This window comes from Corapipo altera, unplaced genomic scaffold (assembly GCF_003945725.1).
Source record: "Corapipo altera isolate COAL_440 unplaced genomic scaffold, ASM394572v1 59880, whole genome shotgun sequence".
Taxonomy (NCBI): Eukaryota; Metazoa; Chordata; class Aves; order Passeriformes; family Pipridae; genus Corapipo; species Corapipo altera.
Window position 1 is genome coordinate 2071 of NW_020887950.1, and position 795 is coordinate 2865.

Below are 795 nucleotides of genomic sequence, written 5' to 3' on the forward strand. Positions count from 1 at the left end.
CCCCCCCCCCACACACACACATCCTCCCCTCCCTCTCTCCTTCACCTCCATCCGCGAACTCCTCGCGGAAGAACTCGGTGGGCCCAGCGGCCGCGGGCGCCAGGAGCGCTGCGAGCAGGACGGCGCTGAGGAGGCTGAGGGGGCTCATGGCCGCTCGCTCCGCTCCGTCCCGGCCCGGCGCCGCCCGGACACTGCGGAGGGGGGCGGAGGCGCACCGGCCTTTTTATCCTCCCGATGCCCTCGCCCCGCCCGCGCCCCTTCCCATTGGCCGGAGCCCGCGCGCGGCCCGCTCCCATTGGCCGCCCCGCCCGCCCGCCGCCGGCCCCGGAGCCCCCGAACGTTGGAGTCCCAGATGGCCGCTTCCCATTGGCTGGGAGGGGCGGCCAATCACAGGCGACCACGCGTGCGGTGGGAGACGCCCCCCCCCCCCTCCCCGCGCACGCGGAGTCACGTGGGGGCGGGGGGTGTGGGGGGGGCGCGCTCTTAAAGGGCCAGGCCCGGTTTAATGGAGATTTGGGGAAAACCTGTGGGTTTGAGGGATGCGGGGGGCGGGAATATGGGGAGGGGGCGATCGGTAACCGCCGCGGGGGGTCTGTGACCTCACGCAGCGCTGTGACGCGCTGGTGATGTCACCGTTCCAGTGATGTCACAGCACGTGTGGACAGAAGGAAGGCGAACCCTGCGTGAACCCTGAAGCTCCGGGCTGGCTCGGGGGGGGGGGCTGTGGTAGAGTCTATTAGCGCCTCATGATGTCATCGTGCACCTTAATGACGTCACAGCGCCCCGCCACCCCCC

The 795-nt window shown here is 71.3% G+C and overlaps 1 protein-coding gene across 1 annotated transcript in view; it reads right to left on the bottom strand.

Moving 5' to 3' along the window:
• The window catches only part of LOC113941804 (calreticulin-like), a gene marked incomplete at its 3' end in the record, with an annotated part of 2266 nt that extends 2063 nt beyond the window's left edge, over positions 1-203 (bottom strand). Inside the window, exon 1 of the mRNA XM_027632946.1 lies at positions 46-203. Within this exon, the coding sequence (XP_027488747.1) occupies positions 46-148 (103 nt within the window). The remainder of the gene's footprint in view (positions 1-45) is intronic.
• Positions 204-795: the final 592 nt, after the last annotated feature.